The 26,497-nt window shown below is 54.1% G+C and overlaps 2 protein-coding genes across 2 annotated transcripts; both read right to left on the reverse strand.

Moving 5' to 3' along the window:
* Positions 1–1,408: 1,408 nt before the first annotated feature.
* LEMD2 (LEM domain nuclear envelope protein 2) lies at positions 1,409–13,499 on the reverse strand. The gene is made up of 9 exons (XM_071449985.1): positions 11,940–13,499; positions 10,753–10,793; positions 9,621–9,696; positions 8,344–8,420; positions 7,620–7,699; positions 5,656–5,801; positions 4,614–4,715; positions 4,430–4,532; positions 1,409–3,319 (listed from the first exon to the last, which is right to left on the reverse strand). Exons 1-9 carry the CDS (start codon positions 13,486–13,488, stop codon positions 3,169–3,171), a joined length of 2,325 nt encoding a protein of 774 aa, XP_071306086.1. The 5' UTR covers positions 13,489–13,499; the 3' UTR covers positions 1,409–3,168.
* Positions 13,500–18,206: 4,707 nt separating this feature from the next.
* On the reverse strand, positions 18,207–21,774 carry MLN (motilin). The gene is made up of 4 exons (XM_071449929.1): positions 21,625–21,774; positions 20,283–20,399; positions 18,850–19,168; positions 18,207–18,283 (listed from the first exon to the last, which is right to left on the reverse strand). Exons 1-4 carry the CDS (start codon positions 21,739–21,741, stop codon positions 18,207–18,209), a joined length of 630 nt encoding a protein of 209 aa, XP_071306030.1. The 5' UTR covers positions 21,742–21,774.
* Positions 21,775–26,497: the final 4,723 nt, after the last annotated feature.

A 26,497-nucleotide genomic window follows, 5' to 3' on the forward strand; every position in this document is an offset into this window, starting at 1 on the left:
AACGGGAAAGGGGCCACGTCAGAGCTGGGAGCCGTGATGGGAATGGAAAAGTCCCAGGGAGCTTCCTGCCAGGGCCACACTGTCCCCTGCAGCCATCCTCAAGGACAGCCTGTCCTCCCCCTGTCCTGGACAGCGAGTGCCAGGGGCTCCTGCCAGCCCTGCACCCCAAAGAAATGGGATCCATGTGGTTTTTAGGGCATCACAAGGAGCAGGCAGCCTGGGCAGCACCCAGGACAAGGAGGGGACGGTGCCCATTCTCACCCCCAGGGCCCAGCAGGAACCTGGGGACCTCAGCACAGCCATGCCCAGGCCTGGGGCCCCCAGGGATGCCATGGGGCAAATGCTGGGGAGGAAAACCCCACAGCTGGGATAAGGATTGGTGGGTGTGGAAATTCCCACTAAGTGGAGGGGAGAAAGCAGCTCAGGAGGGGCAGAGGGATCAAACTGCTGGTTGAGGGCAGAGGCTGAGATGAAAGACAAGGATGAAAGAAAGACCCAGATTCCCAAGGCCTGGCTTCCCAGCTCCCCTGGATCTCCCCAGGAGAGCTGGCCCCGTGCCCTGACTCCGTGCCCATCAATAAGGTGCAGCATCAGCTGTCCTGTCAGCAGCAGGAAAAACATCCCGTGGGAAGGGCTTTAAATGGAAGCAGGAAAGGAAAAGATGAAGAGCTGGGTTCGTTTCAGAGCCCTCGTTGGGCCACGTTTGCCTCCCTGACAGGGAGGGGGTGCAGCAGCTCCAGTGGATGAGTTATTTATAGAAATGTGCTCCATTATAGACATTTACTTTGCAGCAAAGTGGGAAAGGGCCCTCAGCAGCTCTGCTTGGCAGTGGGGCTGCGAGGGGAGCGGGGCAGCAGGGCAGAACCTGCTTTTCCCAGGAAAACTGCCAGGATTGCCAGTCCAGTCTGGCATGGAACAGGGCTGCTCCAGCCTGGAGAGAGGAACAGGGGACACGGTGGGGTGACAGCAACAGCCCCTGGCTCATGGAATGGCTCCAACAGCACCATTTCCTAACCTGGAACCGATTCCAGCTGTAACTTAGCAACCTCACCTGGGTGAAAGCATCCCACCAGGAATGTGGGGCCTGAAGAGAACCAGCCTCGCACTGATTCCCTCCCTTTTGTTCCCAAATCTCAGCAACAACCGCAGGCAGAGAGGAGGCAGCTCCTGCTGGCCACAGAGCCTGGAGCCACCCCCTTCCTGTGCCACTGGAAATCCCCTTTGTCACCCAGAGCCACAGGATGAGATGAATTCATCCACACTGAGTCACCCCTTCCCACAGAAGTCACAGCAGTGAGGAACCACTCCTGCCACACCCCAGAGCTTGGGAGAAGCTGCAGCTCGACCTGATCCAAGCAAAAGCACTTGGGACAGTCTGTGATGTCTCAGCACAAATAAAAGTAGTAAATGATTGGTAATAAATTTATTTTTGATATTGATTTTTTTACAGAGCTAAATGGAACATAGAAACAGCACCAAGCCATTGAAGTTTGTTCTACAAAACCAGGTTTAATACAAAAAGGATGACAGCAATGCCTGACTCTGCGCTTCTGGACGGTTAAAAAAGCTCACCCAAACCCCAGCAAGAGTTTAAAAAGGTTTAAGAACAGAGGCACCGGTGTTTGAGAGCATTTCTCTGGCAGCAGTGATGATCTTTATACATGTGGGAAGAATCAAGGTTACCTTCATTCCCAACTTATTGCAGTGCAAGGGGGCTGGTCCTTGCCTAGGAGAGCTGTTGAGTCTCCTGCCCAAACACCCACACCCAAAACTTTGGGGTAAGAGCCCCCTCCATGCAGGAAATTCCCCATTTAATGGGAAAGATCTCCTGGTTTTGCTCCTGGAGAGCTCAGCTCCACCCACGTGGGGAGAGGTGCAGACTCTGCCAGGTGAGCAGGCACAAGGAACACACCTGGAGTGGCATCACCTGCCCAGGGCTGTGCCCTGACAGGAGCAATCTGAGCATCCAGCCCCAGGATGTCCTCAAGGAGAGCAACATCCAGGGGCCACAGGGCTCAAATCACTGCTGCCTTCACTCTGCAACTCCTCCTGCCCGAGGCCAGCAAAGGATTTGGGTCCTGCAGCCTGAGGAGCTGCTGCAGAGCCCTGGGAGGAGCAGAGCAGCAGCTCCACTGCTGAGCCTGAACTGCCACACTCTGGTGCCATTTCCTGGGAAACAAACATTCCTTCACTGAACAGAAAGAGAAGCTGAAGTAACCAAGTGATTACAGACATGAGATACGATACAGCAGGACTGGGACAGAGCCAGGCTGCTCCTGGGACCCACAGGGGGCTGCAGGAGCAGCGACAATCCCAGAGCTGGCACCTCCCTGCTCTGACACAAACACAGACACTGCAGCTGCCCAGCTCAAACATGAGCCCTGAGGCCTCAGAGCCCTCCCAAAGCTGCTCTGGAACAGCCACGGAGCAGTCCTGGGCTGCAGCCACAGGAAAGCACCTTTAGAAGCTTCCTATATCCTTTATTTTTCCACCCAAATCCCCCCCCACGCCCCCCCAAAATAAAAAAGCACACAGACTGCAGACTTAAAAGTGTAACAGGGTCACAAACTCTCCTCCACCACCCCCAGCCCAGCCCAAACCACCAAGGCACGTCAGGCTCCCCCCTCTCTCCAAGCCCACCTTCACCCAATTCCCCTTTCCCAATTTTGGATGGATGAAGCCAACACAAAACATTTTCCTTGCTGGGAAGCAGCAAGTGCTTCCTCATTGTCTTTGCACTGATAAAAACAAACAAAGACACGCCTGCAACTGCCACCCTAATGTTTCCATGGGAAATGTTCTCTTTCAGCACATTCCCTGATGGACTCTGCCACCAGTTGGCCTTTGCAGAATTGAGGTCAAATTTTGCACCCCCAGGCTCTGGCAGAGCCCCCCAGCCCTCGAGAGGGGTGTGCAGTTTTTCTTTGTAGGTTGTTTGCCACGGGAGCCAGGTCTCTGTGGAAGGCTCGCTTTGGTGCAATCCCAGCTTCCCACCAGCTCAAGCCCATCTTCTTTCCAAGCCAGTATTGCCCTGAACGTGTTTGTTTGGAGAGTTTCAGCAGCGAGAGCAAACAGAGCCTGGGCCAGGCCCTGCTCCTCCCACCACCAGCGAGGGCCCTGAGGCCTGCACAGGGTCCATGTCCCACCCTGCTGCTCCTCCTGCTGCCCTCAGTGCTCAGAATCCGACAGGTACGAGGGCTGAGTCCATCTCCACACCAGCATGTCCTCCCCTGCCACCCTGTGCGATTCTGTCTGGATCCGGGACTCGTTGGAAGCCAGGAAATCCACGGCTCTCTCCCACACCCGCTTCATCTTTTTTCTGCAAGGAACGGCAAGAAAATAAATGAGAATCTCCAGTTGGTTGTGCTTCCGTGCCTGCAGCAACTGGGCTTGTGGATTTGGCTGCCTGCTGTTCCCTGTGCAGGCAGAAAAGGGCATCAAACAAAACTCTGGTTTAGAGATTTCAGACCAGGGCATGGCCACACAAATCCTGCTTGGGGGGAAGATGAGAGGCTCTGTCAGTGCCCTGAATTTCTGCCTCAATTTGTGCTGCAAAGGGACTCGATGAGCAAATCGCCCTCCCCTGTCCTGCACACAGAGATCTCAGCCAGGGGGACACCCTGATGTTCACCCCAGCTTTGGATCCAGCTGTCCTGAGCATCTCACACCAGGGATGGCTCAAATAGCTGCAGTCATCCCTTGCAGGAAAAGGAACCATTTCTGGTAGAGAGGGAGGATGTTTAACACTTCACAGGAGGACAAAGCAGCTCCATTTAACCAAAACACAAGAAATAACCCTGCAGAAATGGAGGGAAGCACGAGGATTCAGCCCTGCAGCCCCACCACCCACAAAGCAATGAGCTCAACCACAATTCCTGTCTGAGAAAGCCCCAAACCCAACCTGAGAAAACCCCAAACCCAATCATCTCACTCCAGCTCCCTTCCAGCTGTGTAACCCAAACTGGCCCCTTTCCAGGCACACAATCACTGCAAAGGGAGCCCCAATATCCTGTTCAGCTCATGGGAATTGTTCTGGTCTGGAGAGCCAGGCAGGATGGCTGGGAAAGGAGACAGCACCAGACACCCAGCGGATGAAGCAGAGGACACCAGAAGCTCCAGGTCCAAGCAAACCAAACCCAGGTACTGCTGGGCAGAGAAAGAACAACACACCTGTGGCACTGCACATGTGACACACACCTGTGGCCCTGCACAAGTGACAACACACCTGTGGCCCTGCAGCAAGCAGCAGCCCTGGGGCTGGCTCCACTGATCTGCACCAGGTGCAGGCACAGCCTGAGCTGTGCCCAAGCCCTTCCCAACCCAAAGGCTGCAGCCTTGTCCTGCAGAGCAGCTGCAGGGATTGATTCTGGAGCTGTGCTGAGTCCCATCCTGCTGCTTCCAGCCCTCCTGAGTGCCCAGAGCAGCTCACCTGCTCTGAGGAGGGATCAGGCTGTCCCGCACGTGGAAGATGCCGACGTAGGGGTAACGCTCCAAGTTCCGCTCCCATTCCTTGTAGTGGTCCTGGACAACAGCTGGAGGACAGGAGGACACAGCAGTGAGGGCCCAACCCTGCAGGAGCACAGCAGGGCTCCCTGTGCTCCCACAGCTCCTACCTATGATCTTCTTCACCATCTCATACATGGCTTGCTCCTCCTCCTCCATCTTCCGCCAGCGATACCGCAGGTAGAGCAGGATGCCCCAAAGGGTTATCAGACCTAGGAGAATAAAACCAAAGGGGATTCAGGAACTGGCAGCTGTGTGCTTGCTGGATGCAGTTTTAGTTCTCACACTGTGACCCAGGCCTGCTTGGAACTGAATCCCAGTGATTACCTTTGCTCCCCAGAGCAGCTGCACCCCAAAAACCCCTTGGTGCTGCCCCCTCTGGGGCACAGGAGCACCTGTGGGTGTGGGATGAGGTGCTGGGAAAGCCTCAGCACGGAGCTGCCCTCAGGAAAGAAACCACAGGGCCCCAGGTCTGCAAATCCCAGAGGAGGCTTTGCCAGAGGCCTCCCCTACAAGGATCACTCTGCAAGACTGTCAGGTTTGGAGAGCTGCTGGATAGGGAAATAAAGCCTGGGACTCCAGTGGCAGCCCAAAATGCAGGAGATGAGTATGGAAGGTTTAGCACTTACAATGCCCCCAGCAGGACTTCAGTGTCTGCAATAAACAGAACTGTCCCTTGTCACCCCTCCCTGTCAGGTTGGATTAGAAACTCCTGCAGTCACACAGCTCTCGTTATCACCTCGCTGGGTAAAACCCCTGTCTCAGCTGAGGCGTGACAGACTATTCCAATAAAACCTCCAACCCTGAAATGCTACAAGTCATTATTAAAGAGGCTGGAGGACTTGGGAGCTTAGAGCAAGAAAAAAAGAAAAACTGACTCCTTAAGGTAAGTTAACACACTTATTCTGCAGCCCATAATAATTGGCACTTGAGGAATACCCAGAGAGCTCATCAGCTGCCTGATTTAAAGCAACTTTTAAGCACTCACAGCACAAGAGGAGGGCTGTGGGTCTCCCGTGCTGCCAGAACAAAGGTTAATTAGACATTAACTCATCAGCAGATTTATTTCACCTCTGTTAGGTGTTTCCTATGGCTGAGCAATGTGTGATCACAGAGCTTCATCCCTGCAGCTGTGCCCCAAGAGCCACTTACTCCAGAAGAACAGGAACAGGTTCATGATGGCCGTGACCACGGCCCGGCGGAAGCGGCAGCCCAGCCCCATCTGGGGATGGGCAGATTCCAGGCAGAACACTTCCTCCACGCTGGAAACAGGCTCTGACAGGTCCCTGCCTTTCAACCTGATGGGAAGAGGAAGAAAATCTCATTGAAGAGAGCAGGCTGCAACTGCAGTCTTTAATCAAGGAGAACAACCGGACTGCGGATGCAGCTGCTCGCAGGAAATGCCCCCACACCAGGCACAGCCTCCTGCCAGAACATTGGGGAACTGGCTGCTTAGCCAGGGATGGATGTGGAAGGCAGCAGGGCTGCAGCTCCCACTGGCACGCTGAGTATCCCTGCACTGCCTCTCTGACAGCCCCTCTCAGCGTGCACAAGATTGAACTCAGAATTGGATTCCCACCTCCCAGCACAGAGATGGAAACGTTCCCCGAGTCAGAGCCACTGCTCAGCCCCAGCAGTGGGAGCTGGGGGACCCAGGCTGGGAGCAGGGGCAGCTCAAAGAGTGGCAGAGCAGCAGCACAGAGCCCTGCAGAGCCCTCAGCTCCTCTCCCTGGGTTTGCTGCTCCCAAACCCAGCACCAGCACAGAGCCCTCAGCTCCCCTCCCTGCAGCGCTGCTGCTCCCAAACCCAGGCTCACTCCACACTGAGCCATTCCCAGAGCACACAGGCACTGAGGGGTCCAAGGGACAGCCAGCAGATCCAGGGGAATGGAACAAAGGGGACTGTATTTTTTAAGCTCCTAATTATGCACAGCCCATTAGACAAAGGGGTTTGCTAATTTACAGGTGCTCAGCTCATGAACTGCAGAGAGCTTGGCTGGTTCTGGGTTCTGCAGGAGCTGCACACACACGGTTGTGTCCCACCCCCTGCTCTTATTTACAACCCAAATTCCACGGAAATATTTAGAACATGCAGCAGAATCACCCAGTGCAAAGCTCATTTTCAGTCCTGCATCTCAGACTAGCAACTAAAAAATAATCTCATGTAGTTAAAAATGCCAGGGGCAGGGTTTTGGGGATGCTGCCACGCTGGCTCTGGGGAAGCAGAGCTGTTTGGGGACCAGCCAGCAGAGCTGCTAATTAACAAAATAAAAAGTGGGAGGATATTGTATCCCACAGCCTCTGACTGGAAATGTGCTGGAGTATAAAAACATAAAATTTGAAAACTCTGCATCCCAGCCCACCTACAAATCCAGCCCTGCCCCTAAGGAAGCCGAGCCCCGTCCTGGGAATTTGCAGAGCCCAGGAATCAAAGCAGCAGATGCTGTCTGATCCCTGGATCACAGCAGCAGCTGCAGGAATATTTAAGAGCAAATGGAGCAGTGGGAATTCCAACAAGCTTGCCCACCAACCCCAGCACCACAACTGCTGCAATTCACTTAATCACAGACACATTTAGCAACGTGCAAATGCAAACAACTGTTAAGGCTTTAGAGCAGACTGGAGGCAGCCCACGCTCCCCAGAGGAAGGTGATGATGGCTGCTGACTCTGGGAAAAGTGACCTCGTGGGCAAGTTAAGGAAGAGCTGTAGGCACAGGACCATGGGCAGGACACCAGGAGCTCTCCACAGGAGCCACAACACAACCATGGATGGCCAAAGCAGCCCTGACCTCCCACCTCCATCTCACCTGTGTCCCACAGCCTGGGCTGGGAATGAGACTCCTGGAGGAAGCCCAGCTCCCACCCTGCTGCAGGGCTGTACTTTTCCTTTGGATGTTTGCCCAGCAAGCTCAGCCACAGCCAATCCCTGCCCACCTGCTGCAGCCCAGCGAGCTCTGGGAGCTGAAGGGCACCACTGACCCTGTCAAATTCCACCCCAGCCAACACCCAGATGCCCAACTTTGACACAGTGGGCTCCTGCCCACCCAATTCCCAAATCCCTGCTGCTGTTCAGTATCAGCAGACCCCTAACTTGGACACAGGGGGTTTTTGCTCACCAAATTCCCAAATCCTTGTTGCTGTTCAGGATCCAGTGCAGGGCAGCTTCAAACTTCTGTGAGGAACTGCCAGTTACATTCTGTGCAAAGGAAGCCATAAGAAGATTAGCCTTCCATTCATTTAAAATACTGACCAACGTGATTTCATTACAGCAGTGGGAGAATTCATTCCATTGGGGCTGAACCCAGGTTAATTCTTATCAGGATTCTGCAAACTGGAGGGAGGAGAACTAAGCCTGAAGATCTGCCTGGCCTAAAGTCTTCTGACTGGGGAGATGATGCATGAAGCACTCAGTGAAATAACAACATCCCAGACTGTTAGGGCTAACCACTAAATACAACATAATCTTACTGACAGGTTACCAGGAAAGAAATGGAATGCTGGATCAGAGCAGTCTGTCTCCTGACACTCTGCAGTAGAGAAAAATCCTTCTTCTGCCCAGCCCTCAATCCAGGGAAATTTCTGGTTGCACAAGACTGATGGCTCCAGTGAAACAACAAACCATTAAGATTTACAGGGGGTGAAATCAGAGATGGAGGAGAAAATGATTTCAAAAGAACTGCTGAGAACAGGACTGGCCAAAGGGGAAGTGAGAGATATGGGAGAGAATCAAAGCAGGATGAGGAAGCAAAATGGATGGTGAATTGTTTTAGTGTCTATTATTTATTGCTTTATAAGAGACTAAGCACTGGGTTGTAACAAAGCTGCTCAGAGCCCACTCACCAGCACATGATCCTTCACCTCACTAACCCAAATGCATTTGCTTTTTAGGTTCTCAGGGTTTCCACATTCAAAATTACCTGGTAAGAAAAGTCAAATAAAAAAATCATGTTTGTAAAAAAAGCCTTTGAACAGCTCAGAACCAGGCTCTGAATGTACACCAAGAAATGCTCTCCCTTCCTATCAGCCCCAGCCCTGAGCAAAATGATTCCAGGATGAGATTTATATTGCAGGCAGATCAGATGACTATTAATAAAATGCTCAGCCACTGCACTGAGGTTGGATAAGGGCAATCAAACCTCTCACTTCAGAGCTGCTGCTGGATAAGGGCAATCAAAGCTGACACTTCAGAGCTGCTGAACACACAATGAGGGGGAAAGTATTGCTCCTGCCCCTTGCAGAGCACAGAACCACAGCTGCCACCAGGTAGCAGGTGTGGAGCTAATGATCAGTGTTCAAAATGCCTCCAAGGAGCTGAAATCACAGCTCTGCCTCCAAGCCAGGCACAGAAATGCTGGCAAGGCACTAAATCCTCTAAATCTTGCCTCACCAAGTTGACTAAACAAATGTGCTAAGTAAATCTGGTGGAAATCCGAAGTCAGATTTGAAAAGATTTAGGAATTCTGTGCAGCTTCAGTATCCAAAGGTTTCAGCCTCGAGGTCTGAACTGCAGAAAATGGAACTGAAGCCCTTTTACTGATTACCACTGCTGTGGATCTTGCTGAACAAGTCCCTGCTCATACAGTGGATTTCTAGCAGCCTACTCCATCCCAAAATACCAGTGATGGGCTGGATTTACTCCTGGAGTAGGGACTGTGCTGGGTCAGCTCCTTGTCTCAGAGAGCCTGTCCCACTCTGTGGTGAGGAACAGGAGAGGCACTCGCACGTCTGCCGCCACATTTCAGCAGAAATGACAATTTCTTAGGACACTTCATGTGGAAGAACACATCAGTTTACACTCCTGTCTCTATCCTGAAGACAATTTCAAGCTGTTGGTAGAAAAGAATAACAAACCCAACCAATCCTACCTGAAACTCCCAACACTTCAAGTACAAACAAGGCCCTCTTACCCAGGCAGGGTGACAGGCGTGCATCAGCCAAGCACCACTCAGAACAAAAATAAACCCACCTTCCCCTGCTTTCCTATTCCCTCTCTGCCTCAGAAGTCCTCAAAGGGAACTGCCTGTTCCATAAACCCCTCCAGGGTGGGACAGGAGCGAGTAGGAGCTGGGAGAGGCAGCTCCTGCAGCTCAGCAGGGTGGGGATGTGCTGGCACTCACCTGCCTGCACGGACAGGTAATTGTAGAGCTCGTGCAGCATGGCCATCATCACGTCCTTGTGCTTGGCCTGGCAGAACTGCAGGGCACAGACAGGGACAGGGACACACATCAGCAGTGCCATGGGGACAGTGGGAGTGCAGCTCCAGCACCAGACACAACTACAGCACTGGAGTCTGGCTCAGTCCGACACCACCAGCTCCAGGCACATCTCCTGAGCAGGGGAATGCTCCAGACACAACCTTCCACCTTCTGGAAGTCCCTGCCCAGAGGAACTGGGAGAATTTTAAGGTTCCTTCCAGCCCAAACCAGTCTGGGATCCTGAGGTTCTGTGAAGTGCCACCAACCCACAGCCCAGCGTGCAGCACCAGCCTCGGACCCACCACAGATGGATCCATCACCTCCAGAACTTCCCAGCACACAGAACTCAGAATCCAACACAAACCCTTCTCCCTCCTAATGTTTGTGTTGGAAGGGACCTTTAAAGCTCACCCAGTTCCACCCCTGACACCTTCCCCTATCCCAGGTTGCTCCAAGCCCTGTCCAACCTGGCCTGGGCCACTTCCAGGGATGGGGCAGCCACAGCTTCTCTGGGAATTCCATCCCAGCCCTTCCCCACCCTCCCAGGGAAGGATTTATTCCCAATATCCCATCCAAACCAGCACAGGGAATCCTGGAATGGTTTGGGTTGGAAGGGATCCTGCCACTATCCCAGGCTGCCACTTTATCCACTATCCAACCTGGGCAGCCCCAGCTTTTCCAAAATTCCATCCTGACAGAGGGAGCAGGGCTGTGCAGGCACTCCACGGTGGAGCTCAGGGAATTAGCTGGATTAAATCTTGCACTGTTAAAGCTGAAAACAGCTTTATTGCAAACCAATAACACTGCTGGTACAACTGTTAAAAAAGAAATTGATTCACGTAATTGGGAATTTAAATTTTTATCTTTCGGAGTCTCAAGCACACTCCTAAATTCATCTGGCCCATTAATTTCAACTCATCAAGTCCCAATTTTTCTGTAAAACGACAGAACTAATCATTTTACAGTGATACTGTTATGGGTGGAATAGACTACCTGGAATAATCACTGTTCTGTGAGAGCTCACAAGATTGAGAATAAATAAATAAATGCTTACATCATCCGTTCTTTTGTCACAATCCACAGGCAAGAGATTAACTAGGAAAGAGAAGAGGGTGAGTTAGCTGGCTGCAAACAAGAGCTTTGATCAAGAAAATAATTATCTTTTTAAAAGCAGGCTCAACTTAAAGCCTGGTTCTGCTATTGTTCATCTCCCCCTGGTAGCACCTGGAGATGCAAAGAGCCCCCCCAGGAGCTGCTTTGGGAGCAGCTCTGAGGAAAAACACACCAATGATGGAGCTGATGGATGTGTTCAGCTGGGGAGCAAAAACTGGGGCTGGATGTTTTAACAGCTCCTGTTTGAGAAGCTTCACGGTGATCTTTACACTCCAGGGCTGCCTCTTGCTGCCCACCAGGGTCACCTGAAATATCCCAGCAGAGCCAGGGAGGGAAATGAACCCCTCTGGAGGGCTGATGGCAGCTCTGGGCTCTGCCGGGCCTGAACAGCTCCTGGCACCTGTGGCACAACTCAAACCTGGGCACCATTCCTGCCTCCAGAGCTCCTGTCACAGCTGGGACAGGACAATCCAGTGACAATGGGCAGCTTTATCCCAGCTTTGGGAATGCAGCAGCTTTCCCAGCCCACACCAAGGGCACAGAATTCCCAGGGTCAGGACCAGCACCTTCCCAAATCAGCCCCCAAACCCTTCTTTGTTCAGCTCAAAGCCTGAAATATCCCCATTTCCAGCTGTTCCAGCTGGGGAACTCTGCCTTAAAAACCCGTTGCTGGGGAAACCCCTTTTCATTTCTCATGGAAGAGAGAGACACACTCTGCCACACCTGAAGTGCTGAATTGATCTGCTGCACTTCCCCCTTGGACAGAATAAAGGCTGGGAAGGGCCATGCTGGCAGAGGGAACATCAAAAACACACCCCAGGTACTACACAGACCTCGTGTCACACCATAAAATCCATCCTTGGCCCAGCAGGAATGGCACTCCACATAAACCCCATGGTTCTGAGGGACTGAAGGCCAAACTCGTTTGGAAAAAGCAAAGTTTTGATTTGCTTCCCATGACTAACAAGGTTCCCCATAGGAAAGGAAAGATGGGAAAAGGGACAGAAACAGAGATGTCAGGTTATGGCAATGAGAATGATAAACGTGATGGGGATGGAAGCAGTAAAGGGAAAGCAGGAAGACAGGTGAGGGATAAAGCTTAAACGAGAATTAAACCAGTGCACGTACACCTCTCCTCTCTCCCGTCCAGCCAGCCTGACCCAGCCATCTTCACCACGAGGATGCCCAGAAAAATCAGCAGCAGCACCAAGCTGGCGAAGCAGAGGAACTGGGACAGGTAATACTCCAGGCCTTTCCCCTTTCCCTCGGGCTGGGCCCGGGGCGCTGAGCGCAGCAGGGCTGTCCGTGGGGTCACTCCGTGCCCCCCATCGCTGGCTGCCCGCCACGGGAAGCGCCGGATCAGCCCCCCAGCCCTGCTGCCCGCGTCCCGCTCTGCCTCCTTGCCAACGCTGGCAGCCAGGTCCTCCTTCCCTCTCCTGAACAGGCTGCTGAACCTCCCTGGGGCCGCCGAGGAGCCCCACTGGGTGCTGGGGGTCACCTCGCTCTCCCGTCTCCACCAGCTGTTGGAGGAGAGCCCCCTCCTCTCGCCCGCCGTGTCCCAGGCAGCGCGGGAGCTCTGCGCCCCAATTCCCCCTCCTGATGTCCCCCAATGGCTCCTGGGTTTCTCCTCGCTGGGAAGGGGTTTGGAACCTGCCGAGGAGCCAATTCCCCCTCCCGATGTCCCCCAATGGCTCCTGGGTTTCTCCTCGCTGGGAAGGGGCTTGGAGCCCGCCGAGGAGCCCCAGTAGGGTGTGGAGCTCAGCCCCCCAAGCCCATCCAACCCCGAGCCCGCCCGGCTGCCGAGCCCCCCGCTCCTCTCTGCCGAGGGGCTCCACTGGGACGTGGAGTTCGAGCCCCGGAACCTGTCCAGGGTGGGTCTCAGGCCACTGCTGAGCCCCCCACTCCTCTCTGAGGCGCCCCACTGCACTGAGGAGCCCCGAAACCCATCCAGGGTGGTCCCCAGCCCCTGGCTGAGCCCCTGGCTGAGCCCCCGGCCGTGCTCTGTGACATCTCTGGATGTCTCCCAGTGGGACGCAGAGCTCAGCGCCCCGGCCCTGTCCGCCCCCAGGCCCCCGCTCCTCTCTATGGACGTGTCCCACTGCGAGGGGGAGCTGAACCCCCCGTGCCCGGCCAGGGATGCCCCCAGCCCACCGCCACCTCTCTCCACAGTCGTTCCCCACTGCTCCGAAGGGCTCAGCCTCCCGAGGCTATCCCGGGAGGCGCCGCCCTCAACCCTGATGCCTCCGGCCCGGCCCGGCGGGGACCGCCGGGGGTCCCCCCAGGACTGCCCGCCGCTCTCCCCCGACGTCCCCCAGCGGGACGCGGGCGGCCGCCCCACTTCCTCCTCCTCTTCCTCCTCCTCGTCCTCCTCCTCACTCTCACGGGCGGCCGCGGCGGTGAAGCCGGAGCGCTGCCGCGAGGGCGAGGCCTGCGGCGGCCCTGCGGAGGAGCGGCCCGGGCTGGGCGGAGCGGTGCGGCCGCTGCGCCGGGCCGCCGCCACTTCGGCCCGCAGGCAGCCCAGCTTCTTGATGTAGACCTTGCGGGTGGTGGCGGTGATGGGCCCCGGGCGATAGCCAAGCGCCAGCAGCTCCTTGCGGAGCTCCGCGTCCGTCAGATCCGCCATGGCCGCGCTAGGCCCCGCCGGAAGCGCCCCGCGGGCGGGAAGCGACGCCGCCATCTTGGGAGGGGCCCCTGGCGCCGCCATGTTGGGAAGGGCACGGGGCGTGTGGGGAAAGGGCGCGGGGGCGGGCGCCATTTTGGGAAGGTCAAGGGGGTGCGGACTCCGTGTCTTGAGGGAGCCGCAGCTCCCGCTCCTCGCCGCTCCCTCAGGACCGGGGAAAAGCGGGAGAAATGGGGAAAGCAAAAGGCGAAAGCTGCCTCATCTGCGTGATGAGCCGATGTCGCTGATGGGTTGTCCCCCATCACTGTGTGGGGCAGCTCCTGCCTCGCTCACACTGATGTTCTGACACTTTTAGGGCCATTCTCCCAAAAAATGTCCCTCTCCCAACCACCTCCCACCCCCACACGCGTTTCCATCATCGCTGCCCAGTTGCTGAGCTCTGCCAGAACCTCAGGCAGGACCAGGATCCAGATCCATTAAATATTTCCTGGGAAGGGGGGGTCCCTCCACGCCCCACACCTAAAACAGCAAACCCAAGCGTTGACTTGTAAATTTATTTTGGCACAGCTGTGATGAACAGTAATTGCTTTTTCCTGCTGCCGCCGCTAAAGAAAGCGATGAAAGCGGCTGAAATACAGTGGCGTCATGTTGGAATTTAATTAAAGGTAATGGAGCAGCAGTGCTGAAGGTGCTGAGGGCTGGCTGTGTGCCACGGCAGGTGATGGATGTGTGACACTGGGGTGTGGGACACGCCGTGGTCCCTCAGGAATGGCACCTGTGGGGAGAAGGAGGTTTCTAGAGGAGTACGAAGCTGAAAGAGCTGAGCTGTGCCTTCCCGACATGAATCACAGAATTCCAGAGTCAGTGAGGCTGGGAAATCCTTCCAACACCATCGACCGACCCCTACCTGAGTGCCGTATCCAGATTTCCTTGGACACCCCAAGGATGGGGACTCCAAACCTCCCTGAGCAGCCCCTTGCAATGCTAACAACCATTTCCATGGAGAAATTCCTCCTGATGTCCAACCTGACCCTCCTCTGGCACAGCATGAGGATATATCCTCTTGTCCTGTCACTAATCCTTCTTTCAGGAACCCTCTTCCTTAGCAGGTCCCCAAAGCTCACCTCGCTTTTCCCAATTTATCCAAGAAAGCAGCAACAAGATGCTGAGATTTGTTTGTCAGGTTGGCAACAGCAAATATATCCTCAGCAGAGGCCAGGGAGCCCATTAAAAGAGCAAACTCAGCTGTGCTGGGAAGTGTGAATGCGCTAAGCTGAGCTTCCTCAGTGCTCCTCTGCCAGCTCACGATGTGGAGAGGGGTCTAATGTAAATAAAAAATTCCAATTTGCTGCTATCACACGGATCCTGTGAGCTCACAGCTCTCACTTTGCAGAAGCTCTGCCTGGGCATGCAGCTGCGCGCTGGCTGAGCTGGTGCAAACCTGGGAATTACACGAACTCACCTTTTTCTGGAGAAAACAGCAACAAAAGCCCAAACCTATCCTTTCAATTTGTGATTCTGCCCATCATGGGAATTACCCCAGGCCCAGCAGCCTCATTGCACAATCTTTGGAGAGGAAGACATGGGGTTGGTGTTGGACAGCTGGAGGATGTGGGGAAAGCTGTGATTCCTCCTTAGAAGGAGGTTGGCAGCACCAAAGCTCAGCAGGATCAGATGCCGATTCTTTGTGGAGAGAAATCCACGACCCCTTTCCCTTCTTCCCATGGGAGAATCCCTGCCTTCCCTGGAAGGCATTTGGCCCCCACAGGGAAGGCAGCAGGAACAGACATGTCAGACCCTATCTCCCCATGGGCAATCTTTGTTCCCATCCCCTGCCCACAGTGCCAATGCTGAATTTGACAGTGGATTTTCTATTTTTGCAGCCCCTCCATCATCCTCATCGCTCTGGGAGCACCGAGCAGTGCCGAGGCTGCAGATGGGCTCTGCAAAAAGCATTTCTTGGCTGGAAAGAGCCGGAGCTGGCTGTGGGAAGCTGGGACAGCATGGAGGGACAGCCTCCACCTTCCCTGCGAGCCCAGAAGCTGCCTCAGAGCTGCTGGCAGTGCCTCCCATGCCAGAGGAGCAGACGCGCCGCGCCGGCTGCTCCGGTTCTGGCAGCCTGGAGACAGGGCTGGTGTGAGCACAGCCCTGGGAACGGATCCGTGCTGGAGCAGGGCATGGCTGCACCCCAAACCCCACAGCTGAACCTTCCACCACTGACTGATGGGCTGCTGAAACCCCCATCCGTGGCTGTTGGGTGCCAGCCCTGCACACGGCACCCGGGAAGTGTCAGGGCTTTCTTGGGAGCTGACGGTGCCCGTTTGTCACCCTGTCACTCACAGCCACAGCACAGGTGTGACCCAAGAGCCCTCTGCCTGCCCTGGGCCTGCTCAGTTCCTTAGCAAGTCAGAGGTGACTCCGTTCCCTCCTCTTTCCCCCAACTGTTGGGCTGCTCATCCCACCATGAAATTCTTGTTTGGTTTCTGGTGGAGCAGATTCTTCCTGCCTGTCTGCAGGTGTGACCTGGGTGCTGCTGGCTGCCAAAGCACCTTCCAGGGCAGGGGGAAATGGAGATCTGTCCTGAAACCTGGAGAATGCTTCCTTCTTACTCAGAGCCAGAGCCCTGACAGCCTGGAGGGGGCCTGGTTGGGGTCCCTCCATCTCTTTCCAGTGGAAATGTTTCTGCTTCTCCTGCTCAGGCCCCTAAGGGTGGAAGGAATTTACTCCCAAAAGTTGAAGGTGTACTTTGGTGCCTGTTTGGACACCACAGTTGGTGCTGCAGGACAGGACAGGGGTTCCTGTGGTCTCTGTCACAACAGCCATTACATCCTGAGCTCATTTGTAACTGGGACAACTGGGACCAGCCACTGGAAAATCCATGGCAGGGATCAAAGCTGGCCCTTGCTGATGCAGCTTGTCTGGGTCCAAGGGTAGGAGTCCTGCTGGTGGATCTCCCTCTGGAATTTTCCACAGCGTCAGCCCCACCATCACCCCAGTGGGAAATGGTCCAGGAAGCAAATCCACAAGGCTCATGTTCACCTTCTTTCTTTCCATCACTTTCCTTCCTGCATGGCACAGAGGACGTGTTAGCCTAGAGAATGACGGGAGTGAAAGGGCTGGGAAAAGAGCTCGCTGCAGGGACAGCTCTGACCCACAGTGGAGCTTATGGAGGGGGTTTGGGGGCAGTTTTCCCTTTGAGGGGGAATTCTCCTTTGTTTTCACGTGGCAGAATCAAACCCGGAGTAAAGGTTTGGGTGTCTCTGAATTAACAAGGCAAGAGGTGCCCTCTGAAGCGAACACGACTCTGACCTTGCTGCACGTTGGTGTCAACGTGGCACAGCTCCTCCTGTGATTGCCATGCCAGCTCTTCCATGGATATCACCCCTCTGCAGATGGAGCTCCTGCAGCCCAGACTGCTCTCACTCCCAGCCTAATGGAATGTGTTATTTCCCATCTCCCTCCCACTCAGAGTCATTACAGAGCTTCCACAGCTCACACTGCCTCAGCATTACTGGGAGCTTCCTGGAGCTGATCAGTCCCTGGACAAGGAGCGTGCCTTTGGATCAAACATTAGAGCTGTAATCCACTGCACGCTGCCTGTTCCATTACCCATTGGGAGCTTTCTCCTCTCCCCAGGGCTGCTTGCAGCAGAGTGCTCCGAGGGGTGTTGTTCCAGCACAAACAGAGCTCTTGGAATGAGCTCAGTGAGAACAGAACTCCTGGTAGGTTGGGAGGATAAAATTGGATTGGAATTGGATATATTCACGTACATACCATTGATCTCATCCATCCGTACTTTACATATGTTGGATTTCCTGCTGCCAGCAGAGAGGAGTAGCTCTCAGATAAGCCAAAGGTATGGAAATGGAGAGCAGGATGTTCAAGTGGAATTAGGATTTCACCTCGGGGCGCGTTTGAGAGGCAGGAGAAAGGGCAGAGTGCAGTTCCCTCACACTGTGCCTGGCACAGCTGCTCCTCACTGTGCTGGTGGATTTACAGCACCGGGCTGATAGGAGGGGTTTGGGCACAGGGAGGGGCTGCCCAGCAGGGCTCCTGCATTCTCCAGCAGTGTGGGAATGTTCCAGAGCACCCTCCTGGAGCAGGGAACTGAGTTAGGGACACACAGGTCCCCCCCTTGTGTCACCAGTTTGGCCAGGAGATCTGGTAAAGGTTTGCCTCAGTTTCCCTCATTGCTAAAAGGGAGGGCTAAGACTTAAACTCCTCAAAGATTGATTCCTCAGGCTCTGACACACAGAATCCCAGAATCCCAGAGTCCTTGAGGTCAGAAAATCCCTCCAGGATCATCGAGTCCAACCTGTGCCTACCGTGAGCACTCAGTGCCACCTCCAGATGCCACCTCCAGGGATGGGCGCTCCAAACCCCCCTAGGCAGCCCCTTCCAGCCCTTTCCATGAGGAAATTCCTGCTGATGTCCAACCTGAGCCTCCCCAGCCCAGCCTGAGGCCGTTCCCTCTCCTCCTGTCCCTGTTCCCTGGGACAAGATCCCAAATCCCCCCGGCTGTCCCCTCCCGGCAGGGACAGAGCCAGAAATTCCCCCTGAGCCTCCTTTGCTCCAGGCTGAGCCCCTGCCCAGCTCCCTCAGGACTCTCAGAGCAGGGCTCAGGGAAACAGAGATATTCCCCAGAACCTGGAGCCTTTCGTATGTCTTCTTTCCCACCTTGGGCACTCCCCATCCGTTTCAGAGGCTTGCAGGACAGAAGACACAAATCCTCCTTTTAATTACGCTGCACATTTATTAAATCACCTCAGATTTTGTTAATCTCTCTCACGAATTTCGTTTACATAAGTGGAGTCTTTCAGCTTGAGCAGCTCCATCACTTTCTCTTCTGATCCTGCAGATATCAGTCAGCTAAATAGAAAAGAGAGAAAAGCACAAGTGTCCTTAAAGCTCTGGAAAGACTGAATGAACGCCAGATTTATGTGTTGTTTCCTCCTCCTCAGCTCCCCAGCTGAAAGCTCAGAGGCAAACTGGGATGAGCACAGGCAGAGCAGAGCAATCCCACAGGGAGAGCTGGACCCCCTTTCCTGGGCTTAAACATCCCAGAAAAGGCAAAGGCTCAGGGACAGCCCCATCCCACCATCCCTCAAGCTGCAGGCAGGAAGAGCAGCACAACAGCCTGCCCCTGGATATTTGCTGCTGCAATTCCCACACACGATTTCCCAAAGGAAAAGGAGGATTTGCAGCAAATTGCAGGGTAATTAAGTGTCAGTGTTAAGCCCCCGTGCAGGCAGCGAGGTGTTCCAAGCTGGCTGCACATGCTGAGCTGCCTCGCAGGTACAGTTGCTGTTATAAGCTCTGCTGGAAATTGTTCCCTGGAGACTGAGGACTTTTTGGGAGGAGGAGGAGGAGGAGGAGCAGGGAAGTGGCAAACAGAGCTGCTGGGAAGGGTTTTGTTGCTGCTTCCAGTCAATATCATCTCTGGGCAGCACCTTAGGAGGAAATAACCTTCCCAGAAGGGTGCACACGGGAGTGGTTGGGATCTGAGGACTCCACAAAGTGAGCAAACACGACACAAAAACCCTTCTGGGGAATATAAATATCTCTGTGCTGATGAGCTGGTGAGAAGAAGGAAAGGCAGAATTCCCAAGGCAGAAATCAACCCTCTGACAGTACCATCTGGGGTGTCCTGTAACAGCTCTGCCAGCAGTTTCTCCAGGACATGTTGGTATTTTTCCAGCTGCCTTGGGGTGAGCCAAGCTCTGACAGGAAGGGCTTGCTGTGGAGGAAACCAGAGAAGTCAGAACAAAAAGGTGAGGGGAGCAGAGGGAGGGAGGTTGGGGTGCTTTGACCCCACTTGGATCGAGTTAGTGGAGGGTTTAGGACTTGGAGGGAAGAGGATGAGCCTCATATGGGGAAAAGCAACATTTTGAAGGCAACACACTCTTGAGTTGTTCAGAGTGCTGTTGCATAACCCGTGGGCTGGCTCAGAAATCCAGATAAAGGCACCTCCTGGCAGCAGGGATGCAAAGAAAATAATTTCTGAACCTTCTAATCCTCCACTGTGTGGCACATCGACCCTTCCAGCCTGAGCCTGCAGAGCTCCTGCCCTAGCAACAGCTGAGGACGAGCTGTGGTCCTGCTCCAGCCTGCTGGACTTGGAGCCAGCTGTGCCTGAAGCAAAGAGCTCTGTTCTGGTGCTGGCCAGCTGAGGGATGTGCTGATATTTCACACTTTGAACTGGGCATTTTGCTGTTTAAATCCTGTTACCAAGTGCTGGTGCATCACAAGTGCAGGAGGAGCTGCACATTAAGCTGTGCCTCAGCCAAATTCCAGCCTGGTTGGTCCTGCTGTCTGTCCCACTGGGTCTGTCCCTGTTTGGGGGGACCTGCACCCTCCTTTTGCTGGCAGAGCATGGCCAAGCTTCCTGCACTGCCCACACAGGAAAATGTTCCCTGTGCTCAAATGGCAAAGCACAATTTTCAGACTTAGCTCGCCAGGTAAGGCTGCCTTTGAGGGCTTAGCCTGGCACTTCAATCCCTAAAATTGCCCATTTTCTGCTCTGTGTACAGACTTGGAGCCCAAGTTTTTAAATAAGGCCTCTCCAGTGCAGAGAACTCTGGGGCCAGAGGTGACTCCAAGCAGGAGCTGAAGCAGAACTGGGAGTTCCTGCCTTGCACCTGGCTGGGCTTCACTGCCTGGCAAAGAGACCTCAAGCTGTTCTCATCTTCCCCAGGGAGAAGCTGCTGGATCTCAGGGGTAAACGACCAAGATAATTTAGGGTGGGGCTAAAACTTCTCTCTGATATAAGCAGGCAGGCAGGGGACATCTCTTGGACTCCTTGTCCCCTGCATGTCCTCGTGGGCTTCTCAGAGTCCAGTGGCTCCACATACCTGGAGGGCCTTGGCTGCATTGACATCCACACCAGATTGCTCAGGGAAACCTTCCTCCTCCAGCTGCTGCAGCAAGCTCAGGGATTTCTTCTGCCCTGCCTTGTTCCTCTCCTTTTCCTGCAGTTTCAGGGCAGAGAGCAGAGGGGGCGAGTTGGTGATGCTGGCAGCAGCAGCAAACCCACCCTGTGCTGCCCCAGCAGCCAGGAATCCACAGTGCTGGGCACAGGCCCAGCGAGGTGGTGGAATCCTCCTGAGAAGGGCCCATCAGCTGTGGCCTGAGTGGGGACTGAAATCCAGCAGTGCTGGGGGCAGGGTGTGAGGGTCTGCAGTAAACAGGAGCCCCGTGTGGTGGCAGAGCCCTGTCAGCAGGAGATGGGAGCTGACAGCAGCACTGGGACCTTCCCCAGCTGTCCCACAGAGCCTGGCCTGGGTCTGTGCTGGAGCACTGCAAGGAAACTGAACCCAGCCCTGCGTGTGCAGAGGTCGCGTTTTCCCAGCCTTTCTGCAGGTCTGTAATGTCAGCCCCTGCCCGTTTATTTGGCTGCCTTCAGGACCCTCTGGGAAAAGCCAGAGGTGCTTTGGAATGTGACAGACACAGCAGGACACATTAAATGTGGCACAGGCCCCGCTCAGTGTCCAGCATGTGAGCACAGGAGGGCAGGGACAGCCTTTGGCAGACAGATTTCCCCTTTGTTCATCCAGAAAACCCCAATCCCTGGCAGACACGGAGCTGCAAGGGCTGTGGGGTACAAACACAGCCCGTGTGCGTCCCCATCCTCCCCAAGGACTTTGAAGAATGCCTGTGCTCCCCACAAACAGCAATTGTTATCCGGGGGGAGGTGTTGGGAATGGGATTTCTCCCGGTATCCAGGGGCTCGGCAGTGCGGGGGAAGCTCGCTGGGGCTGCGTTTCAGAAGCTGCCGTCTCCGAGCCTGCCTGACACCTTTCAACGGTATTTGTTTCACTTCAAAAGGAAAAACGTTCTCTCGGCACGTCCCAGAGGTGACAACCAGCCGGGGGATGGTTAATTATTTGTTACAACAAAAGAGCCATCGCTGAGCTGATGGGAGGCTGCAGCTGCTCTGGAAGAATTCCAGCTCCAGGAAAGGGAAAGGACCCGCAGGGACTGCAGGTGACACCCCCAGAGGTGTGGCAGACCTTTGGTAAGGGGGGGTCCAGGCTCTCTCTTTCTGTCTCACACCTTAAAAATCCCCTCTGCCTCCCCCCAAAGCCGTGGATTTTGGGAGAAGGGTATCACAGTGTCTCCTGTTGGTGTGCACTGCGGTCTGGGGGATGAGGGCAGGAGAAACCTATCCTGGTTTATTCATTCCAGAGGGGTTACCTGCATTTTCTGGAAGTCACTCTGGGTGAAAAAGGGCATGAAGCCTTGGGTCTGCTCAGCCAGCACGGACAGCAGGGACACCAGCAGCAAACTGGCCACCACCTTCCTCGAAACCATCCTGAGAGCCTGGGCAGCACAGGAAAGGAGACACCAGGGAGTGGAGAGGGAGTTGTGACAAAAACGCCTTTGGCTCTGCACCAGCTGCAGCCCAGCTCAGCCCCAGCCCACCTGAGGGATATTTACTCTTCCAGTTGCTCCTGAGCTGAGAATAGAAGTGCTTTGACTGAGAATAGAAGTGCCTTGACTGACAATTCTCTTCTCAAAGCTGTTTGTGTAAACAGATTTGTTCTTGAGCAACATCTCCAAGGATTTCAAGCCCAGCCCTTCAGGACTGCTCAAGCCTCCCTGAGTTCTGGAGCCTCAGCCCTGCAGCTGTGTTGGTTTAAGACCTGAACACATCCAGAGCAAACCCATCAATCCCAGCATGGCAGACAGAGGTGCTGTAAAGAGAAAATCCTTCAACCAGCTGGTTTTTAAATTTTTGTTTTGATTTTCCTCACCATTGAAAACCTTCCTGGGTGGACTGGGTCTCTTAAGAAGCCTCATTGAGTCCAAGGGAAATGGGAAAGGCGTTTTCTGTCTGAGCCTGGAATAAAGGGCTTTAAAAACCACCTCTGAAGTGATCTAACTGTGACTTCACCTCAGGAAAGGACTTATGTAAACATTGAATGTTCTCTTTAAATATTAAAATATTCTCTCTGGACAGACTTAATGAAGTCTGGTCCTACTGCTTAACTTCTCCACCTGATTGGAGCCTGATCCTTAATTAGTTTCAGCAACCTCTTGGTTTGGACATTATTGAGAAGACATTGTTAAGTTAGATTTGACTCCTGAATTAGATTTCCCATAAATATCAGCTGGTATTGAACCAAAGGCCAGTGGAAGTTAATAAATATTCCCTTTCCATAGCACCTGTCAGTCACACGCTCTCCTCTCCCTGCCCTGGGCACTGCACTGGTGCCATCTCCCCCTGCCCACCCAGACTGGGCCACCAGAGCCACCTCCTGCCCTGGGACATCCCAGGCTGTCCCAGCCCTGTTTCCTGCAGGGATCCAAGCAGGAATTCTCCAGCTCTGCCCTTGCAATGCAACCTCAGCAGCATCAATCTTTGGTGCTTTTTCATTTGTTCTATCGCTGCAGTAAATATATAAATAAATAAAATACTGCTGAATACAAAGAAAACACACCCAGTCACTTCCTTCATCTCTTCTTGGCTAACCCCTTTGGGAATCGATTCTCTCCCTCTTCTCCCAGAAAAACACCCACACAGACCTCCCCACTCAGAAACAGCCCTGCTGAGAGCCCTCCCTTGCCTGGCAAGCAGGACCTGTATTCCAGCCCTGAGATCTCCAGCTCAGCACCTCTCCAGGCAGAGAGCACTTGGTGCATTTGCTTCCCAGCTCCACAGGGAAAAGCAAAAAGCAGGAGGATCCTGATTCAGCATCAGCACTGCGGGCACACAGGGCTGGGACACCCCTCAAAACCCAGTCAGGTGCCAGCCTGGGGGCAGGAGGGGTGGGCAGCTGGCACAGTGACAGGACATTCACTACTGACCTGTCTCCCCAAAAATCCAACCATTCCTGGCTCTAGGAGCTGTCTCTGAGGGTCATTTCCTGCCTGCTCAGAGGGCACTGGGGCTCCCACAGCTCCGTGGCAGTGCCCAGTGTCTGCCAGGTACCCACAGGAGGCAGGAGCTGCTGGAATCGGTGCTCCCAAGGTGGGGATGAGGGAAAAAGCACCTTCCCCATTGTTTCAGCATCTATTTCATTCCCTCCTCCTCTGAGCTGGCTCTGCTGTGGCCAAGAGCTGCCAAGACCTACCTGGGAGTGCAGCCACAGACACTGGAGGTCAGAGCTCTTCTCCCTCCTGTCACACCTGGGTGCTCCTGCTGCTTCTCCTCCCTTTATAAACCCCTGCAGGCACTGCAGCCGCTCACCTGTGACCCTGTCCAGCTGCCTGGCCTGCATGGAAACGGCTTTCCCAGGCAGGGAATGTTATCTGCACTGGAGTTTTCCGAGTTCCTCGTTTCCAGGCAGATCCCTTCTGCTCCCTCCCCACGTTCTTTAGCTGTTCCTGGTGGTCCCACAGCTGTGGCAGATCAGCTGCTGCCTCAGTTTCTCCATCTTTAAGAGAAATTCCTCTCCCCTGGCTTGTGTTTCTAGACACTGAACCTGCAGAATGAGTTTCTTAGGATGTGAATGTCCCAGCACTACAATGACACCTGTGTCAATTATATTTCTACTGTAATTGCAAATCACAATAATATCAAAATTGCCACTTGGAGCTTTCAAGTGGCCCCTTCTCCCATCCTCACTGAGCCTGGCACGCTGATCCCCCTCGGGAACAGAAATCCTGCACTGTCATCCCTCTCCAGACAAACGAGGTGCTGAGAGAGGGAGGGAATTGAGCAACAACTCATCCATGCTCTCCCAGGACCGTCAGCCAGGAGCTGATGCCAGAGGGTTTGGGATCAGGCCAGGCACATCCTGGTGCTGCTCCTGAGGCAGTCTGGGAGCCGCCAGGCGAGGAGCAGGAGGGAAACACGAGCTGGGAAGCCATGAAATCCTCCTGCATCCACGGGAGAGGGGGAGCATTCCTGCCTGCGCGGGGAGGGATAGCAGGAACAGCCATTGCCCAGCCCAGGAATGGCATTTGTCACCTGGGAATGGCATTTTTCACCTGGGAATGCTGTTTGTCACCTGGGAATGCCATTTCTCACCTGGGAATGCCATTTTTCACCTGGGAATGCCATTTTTCACCTGGGAATGCCATTTCTCACCTGGGAATGCTGTTTGTCACCTGGCCCCATTGAAGGCAGTCAATAGGACACGGGCACACCAGGTGTCACAGGGACCTGCTGCTGTCACAGCTGTCAATACCGCTCGATTTGGGACACAGCCCTCCTGAAAAACCTCGTGTCCAGCACTCAGGTGCTTCCTGGAGCCCTGGGCATCCTCCCCAGCTTATCACAAAGCTCCCAGAGACTCCAGCTCAGCTTTGCTCCCTGGAAACCTCCCCGGGAATGTGGCTGAGGGTGATGCAAAGGATGTCACCCACACAGTGTGGGGTGAGCCCTCCCTTCCCTAAACAATTTGCACAAACCCCATCCCATTCCCATTTTAATTGACTTTTCCAGTGCTTTTCTTCACATGGTTGTGATGGATGCAGCTGAAGAGTCAGCAGATGGTGCTGGGAAGTGACAAATGAGTTACCAAGAAAGGTCACTTTTCCAAAGCACTGAACTTCCCCGTGTCTTGTCCCACTGTCCCTCCAAGACGTGTCTGTCTGGCAGCTTTCCATGCATCTGGGATGGAGCCTTCTGCCTGGGGAAGGACAGCCTTCCAAATCAAACAGAGGGATGAAAATTAATCATATCTGTATTAGCTGCATGCAGCCTGCCAGCTTCACCTCTTAATTATGCAAGAGTGCTCCGACAGGAAGGAATCGTGGAGCTGAAAATAAAGGATCTGACTCCAGGTCTGGGAGTGCCAGGGCAGGTGGGAGCAACAGGCACCTCCTGGCTCTGGCTCGGCCCAGTCCATAAATGCAGCTTTTGGCTGCAAAACAAGGATAAATGAAAATAAAAAACCCCAGCTGGAGGTCTCCCTGCCAGCTCTGTAATTCCACAATTCCACCCTGCTGCATCCCTGGCACAGTTTGCAACCTGCAGCCCCTGAAACTCCCCTGCCAAGTGGCAGCAGAGGTTAGAGGCAACAGAAACATGATGGGCAGGATGGGTTTGAGTGCAGCTCTGCTTGCTCTGGAAGTTAAACATGTGGCATAACTGGGAGTCGTTTTCCCAGGGAACTGGCAGTGGAGTGCAGTCCATTGGGCCTGGCAGTGCCAAGGAGAGGGGGCAGAACGAGCTGCCTGTGCCAGCAGCACACCCAAAGCTCTCTGAAACCAGCTCTGAGGTGACCTGTGCACCCCAAAACTGGGGAAATTCTACCTGCTGCCTCAGTTTTCCATGAAAGAATAAAAGAGAGGGAAAATGGTTTTCTGGACAGAGCCTGGGTGGATTTGGCTTCTCTACAAGGGCTGGAGGGGACAGGCACTGACCAAAACCATAACAATCCTCTTTCATTGAGATTTAAAAAAAAAAAAAATTTAAAATCCCTTTTTCTAATAAAATATATGTCTGGGCTTAGAAAAACTTTCTCTTCTCTCAAATAAGGAAAGAAATAAACAGGAGAAAAATGTTTCATTGCCTGGTTTCTCTACATTTTCGGTCACTCCTTTGCCACCCTCTCCCCGATGTGGAAGGAGTGAAGAGAGAAGGGAGAGGAGGTGAGAAAACACCATGGATGCAGCTCAGCTGTTCCCATTTTGGTTTTCAAATCTGAGCCACCCGGTTTTCACTTGAGGGATCAGGAATATTTTTAGGAATGGTACAAAATGCAGCCTCACACCCAGGGAGGGGATGTGACTGGTCTGTCCCGTGGGGCTGGGTGACATCCCTGGGCACCCCACTGTCCTTTTGGGGTGCTGTGACTCCAGGCAGGTGATGGGAGAGCTCAGAGGCAGGGAAATCACTCAGATTTCAGCCAAAGAGATCCCTGCCCTGCTCCCAGGGGACATTTATTCATTTTGGTGAGGAGGAATTCAGTTTTTCCATACTCCAGGCACCCTCTGACCTTTCATTGCCTCATTCCCTCCTTCCCCTGCCCTGTTCCCATGTCCAACACCAGTGGGTCAGGTTGAGCCCTGCAAGCACCAACACCAAGGCACCAGAAGAAGCCCCAGATGGTTTTTGGGGGGGCTTTTGAGGGGAAAATGGGCAGGGAACACAACTGAGGGGGGAGAAAAGGAGGGA

The sequence above is a fragment of the Agelaius tricolor genome, unplaced genomic scaffold (assembly GCF_023055355.1).
Source record: "Agelaius tricolor isolate 1412-34295 unplaced genomic scaffold, bAgeTri1.0.p SCAF_30, whole genome shotgun sequence".
Lineage (NCBI taxonomy): Eukaryota > Metazoa > Chordata > Aves > Passeriformes > Icteridae > Agelaius > Agelaius tricolor.

Excerpts from the sequence above, each read along its gene's own strand:
- LEMD2 (XM_071449985.1), bottom strand. The coding sequence starts at position 13,488 with ATGGCGGCGTCGCTTCCCGCCCGCGGGGCGCTTCCGGCGGGGCCTAGC. Across the intron at positions 7,700-8,343 it reads AGGTGAAGGATCATGTGCTG|AATGTAACTGGCAGTTCCTC; the intron begins GTGAGTGGGCTC and ends TCCTTTGCACAG. Across the intron at positions 4,533-4,613 it reads GATGGTGAAGAAGATCATAG|CTGTTGTCCAGGACCACTAC; the intron begins GTAGGAGCTGTG and ends CCTGTCCTCCAG.
- MLN (XM_071449929.1), bottom strand. The coding sequence starts at position 21,741 with ATGGTTTCGAGGAAGGTGGTGGCCAGTTTGCTGCTGGTGTCCCTGCTG. Across the intron at positions 19,169-20,282 it reads ATGCAGCCAAGGCCCTCCAG|CAAGCCCTTCCTGTCAGAGC; the intron begins GTATGTGGAGCC and ends TTTCCTCCACAG. Across the intron at positions 18,284-18,849 it reads GATGATATTGACTGGAAGCA|GATCAGAAGAGAAAGTGATG; the intron begins GCAACAAAACCC and ends TGATATCTGCAG.